Raw genomic sequence first — 4,786 nt, forward strand, 5'->3', positions numbered from 1 at the left:
TTTTTTTATGGCATTCACAAAGTTTTATTGGTAACGATAATCCCATCCCCGGCCGATGACGTAACCGATTCATTCTTGCTTCTATAGCAGCAAAGAGTCGGTGCCGCTCTGGGACCAGTTTTCCTGGCCGTGAGCCTGTTTTCCTGGCAAGCGACTAACTGGTTCGAGATATAGGCAGCAGCTCCGACCGGCTCTGGAACGTCCTTGGTGGAAAGGGGTATGGGAAACATGGGGATCGATAGCTTGGACAGCGTCTGTGCTGCTGACAGAGCATGCCTGACCACACCTACTCAGAGGTGCTAGAGCTCCAGAGCAGAGCGAGCAAATCCATCGGAGGCGGATATGAAGGAGAAGACAGGTTCAGGGAGGGAGAGAGGGAGGAAGAAAACTACAGTATGTCTGCCTTGGGTTCTGTAAAGTGACTTCACTGATATGTGACATTGCTTTCTTGTTGATGGTACGAGATAACTAAATATAATCAATAAATCGGGGGGAGGGGCTCCATTGGAGGGGTTCTCATCATAATCTTAATAACCTTTAAGGGTTCTTCAGGGAAAACCTGGCCCAGAAATCAGCAGACACTGGAAGGGTTCCGCTCCAGTCTCCAGCTAGCATAGACAGTGCTGGGCTGTTAGCCCCAGCCCCTGAGGACGAGCAGGGTGTGGTTGTGTGTGTGTGTGTGTGTGTGTGTGTGTGTGTGTGTGTGTGTGAGCTGCTGTCATTACACACTACACTGCATCACCTCTACTCAGGACAGGCGCCAGCACTTGAGGACGAGCAGGGTGTGGTTGTGTGTGTGTGTGAGTGTGTGTGTGTGTGTGTGTGAGTGTGTGTGTGTGTGAGAGCTGCTGTCATTACACACACTACACTGCATCACCTCTACTCAGTACCGGCGCCAGCCCCTCCCTACTGCTGAGCACATGGCCGCAGGCAAACACTCTGTCTAGGCTGCCCCGTCCACACAACCTGTGTGACAACTACACTGCTGCAGGTCCAGCACGCAGCCACCAAACATTTACCAATTGGATATCTATTTATCAATCAGATACTGACCTGTGATATTTTTCTTGGCGCCCATAAAACATACTAATGGCATATAGCAAACTGATCAATGAAATCCTAATCTCAGGGATCTTTCTTTTGCCGTCCAGAAAGCATTACTCAATAACATATACGTCATATCTAAGCTAACCTAAACATATCTAACCTGCAGTGCAGACCCAGATGACGGCTGGTATGCAATCCTCTAGCATCCCTCAGTCGATTTGTGTATCGATACTCCAGCCAATCGGTGTATTGATCTAATATCAGCCTCCCGTAGACACGTAGTACTGCAGATCCACATGTTTGCTTCAGGATATCATTCAAGAGAGGATAGGAGCTCAGACAATCAACATGTGGCAGCTCTGAAGAATTCACAACTTCATGCGGATGAATCAGATCTGGACTGTGATTTATTAGCACTAAAGATAAATGTTTATTCCAAAACCACCTTCTAAACAAGAACTCTGCTGCCTGCATGCATTGCTGGTGAACGCCCAGGGTGCTCTGCACAAGTACACTACATGATGTCACCACGTCACTTATAATAATAATTCATTTTATTTTTAACGCACTTTTCATTCAGAAGAATCTCAGGGTGCCTCTTCACTGCAGAGTTCTCAGGCAGACCCCCCCAACAAAACTCCACGACAGGTTACTTTGGGTTGATACACGTGTGTTAGCATGGTGGTCGTAAGAAAACTACAGACAACATCACGTTCTGATTTCCAAGGAGGTCAAGAGCCATCAATGTGTAATTAAAGCTTCAGCATGTAGGTTTTTTTGGTTGGGTGTGGCTCCAAGCATATATTAATGTTAACCACTATTTGGACAACATAAGAAGCATAACAGGGATCACTTTCATTTTCTTAGTCGGCCCTGGCTTAACCCAATCAAAGTGTTAAACCTAACAAACTCAAACTGCTTATGGCATAGTCAGCCTCAAGATGTCATAGACAGGGGTCTAGTATATTTGCATAGAAATGTAGCATAGCTTTAAATGATGACATTAGAGGAATACGCTGCTCTATTACCAACTGGGTATGGAAAGTACACAAAATAGCCTACAGTCTGGAAATCAAAGTATACCTTTTATGGAAACAAACTGCAAAACACTTCAAGGAACGTGTAAAACACCTAAGACAATGCCAGGGCGTATATTCAGGAATTTAATGAGCTTCGCTTGGCTGAGCTCAATCAAAAAATCTCAGCCCTCTTAGCCCTATGTGAGTCTACGTGACTTAGCTCTGGGGTCCATCACCCAGCCCTGTCTGTTCTTTTGAACAAAGAACTCTGTGTGTCTCTTTCCAAAGAGCCACTGTGGTGATGAGATGTGCTTACTGTAGGGGACATCAGAGAAAACTGGCACAGTTAAAGTTTCGTGCAACTGACAGACAATACATGCGTCTCTAGCAGATTTTATGTAATCATCATGGTTTGGCCCTGGGCATAGCACTGCTAATTGAAAAGAGAAACAAATGGTCTACTACACGTCTTGTTCGCAGGTCAAACGAGGCTATGCAAATCAGGCAGGACAACTCCATTAACAAGTACGTGTCACCTTTTCATGTGGGACAACAGCCAGACGGCACATCCTGGCCCGTTTCTCTCAAGTGTTACAAGCAGTTGGATAGCATGCTGATTTTCGCGACGAGTCCCTGTTTGCCTTTCTGATAAACGCGAAGGTGGTGCCGACATATTCGGGCTAACTCAAGTGTCCCGGCGTGGGCTCGAATCAGGCTTAATCGCTTCCATCTGTGTCTGGGTGGACACAATCATGCACGCTGGAAGCTGCATCAAGAAAGAGATGCGACGCTCCTCCCGTATTGCATCACAACAACCGTCAGAGGGCTCAGCCGTCCTTCCAAAAGGACAGTTGCCGCCCATCGATTTAAATTCCACTGAGTTTCAATGTCATAAGGACACCATTGTTGAACAGCACATCTTATTTTCATTTTAACTAAGACTAACTACAACACATATTACATAACAACATGAAGGAAAGTGTGAACTAATAAGGGCGCTCCTTGTGGGTAGCCTATTGGTAACGTAGGCTACTAGCAGCACGTATGCTGTAATCTGGCCTGTATCGTGTCATGATCGGTGACAGCGTGTCCCGTGGCCGCTTCACCTGGAATGATGAGGCATGCAGACTTTTGCTGCATTGAGTCAAAGATCCCAGGAGATGTACCACGTGATCTAACTGCACCGCCAGCATCGCTATGAAATTCGACTGCGCGTTGTGTGTCCCATCTACGAGTTAATCAGAAATCTCTCGGTAAACAAGCCTTCGGCAGTCACCTAAAACACTCAAAAGACGAGTACCTGCCATGTAGCAACATAACGCGCTTCATACAGGTTAATCTATTGTCGAAGGTGCACAGCGGCACTCACATGCACAGACAACAGTTATTGCGGCAGTGGCCATGGACTCAGACCCTTAACTAGACGCTTCCGAGGAATAATGATGTAGCCTACTGTAAAGGAGCCATATTCAGTTGGTCATAAATAAGATGAAATTCCAAAAGACGCATTTCATGCAATGTAATATCAGAGGGGACGAAGGCTAAAGCTGGTCCTTTGCGAAACATCGTTTGCTCATACGGTGTCCTGCGCGCTGCATGTGTAGGCAACTAAGTAAAGGTTAACGTTACTGCACTCTGCTGCGGCAATTAAATAATTACAAGAGAGCACACTTACAGAGAATGCCAAAACCGTCTTTACCTGATATTAGTTTGTCTTTCGCCGATTGTTTTTCAGTCATCACACAGAAACTATGATTTCTGTTCTTTCCTTGGGTCGTGATGGACCGTTACACCATGAAATCCCTACAGGGGGAAACGTCCTTGTTCACTTTCTTGCAGGAATCATTAGCTCGTTTTCATGAGAAACGCGCACTTCAGCTGGTCTGAGCTTCTCCCTCTCCCTCCTCCTTTCTCGTCACCAAGCCCACTCTGGCTTTAACGGCCTCTCTGCGGATGGCGCACTTAATTACACATTTAAATGATGGCGTGGAGTATTGAACCACAGAACCAGACGCTTCTTCGCGGATTCGGCCGGCCGACACCTCTCAGGAAAGGAAGTCGAGTTTGCTACTTTCCGATTGTTGGTCCTCCGGACCCGGCCCCTCCCCTAAAGTCGCCCGGCTGTTCTGGCGCGGAATGTTTCTCATTCCACAGCATACGCCCCGCGAGGTGTTGCAGTGGGTTGCCGCTGAACATCACAACTGCAGCCTGGCGCGCTCACTCGACAGAAGGTTGCTCACCTTGGAAAACGTTTATCTTCGGCCTTGTCATATCGAGGACTCCTCTAAGACTGCAGAATAAGCCCATTTTACATTGCAAGAGCATCAGATTGTTAGATACACATAACCTAAGACTATTGTTTTTAGATACTCATTTATGACTAAAGATATGTTGGAATTTGTAAAATGACATACAAATCAGTGAGTTTAGGGACACCTCTGTCATGCTCAGGACCCAGTTATTTCTGATTGGTTTAACAAATCCCATGCATACCTGTGCACTTCTGTCCATGAACTCCTGCTGCTGCCTTACCTGTGTTTGTTTAGTGTTCCTGATTGAGACCCTACCTGCCCCAACTACTCTCTCCTGCTGCATCCCTTGGTTTGTGTCCAACCACCTTAAACGCCTCCATCAGCAGCAATGGTAGAGTCTACTGTACATCTCACATGACAGATAGCACACCATCCTGTCCAAGTTATCATAATTATGTCATCAGGATT

General features: G+C 46.4%; 1 protein-coding gene across 2 annotated transcripts in view; it reads right to left on the reverse strand.

Annotated features, from left to right (window-relative positions):
- The window catches only part of hspa12a (heat shock protein 12A), a gene marked incomplete at its 3' end in the record, with an annotated part of 51,197 nt that extends 47,111 nt beyond the window's left edge, over positions 1-4,086 (reverse strand). For both annotated transcript variants that reach the window (XM_080848848.1, XM_080848847.1), the window contains exon 1: positions 3,766-4,086. In XM_080848848.1, coding sequence (XP_080704974.1) covers positions 3,766-3,805 — 40 coding nt within the window. In that variant the 5' untranslated portion in view covers positions 3,806-4,086. The remainder of the gene's footprint in view (positions 1-3,765) is intronic.
- Positions 4,087-4,786: the final 700 nt, after the last annotated feature.

The sequence above is a fragment of the Sprattus sprattus genome (assembly GCF_963457725.1).
Source record: "Sprattus sprattus genome assembly, chromosome: 12".
NCBI lineage: Eukaryota > Metazoa > Chordata > Actinopteri > Clupeiformes > Clupeidae > Sprattus > Sprattus sprattus.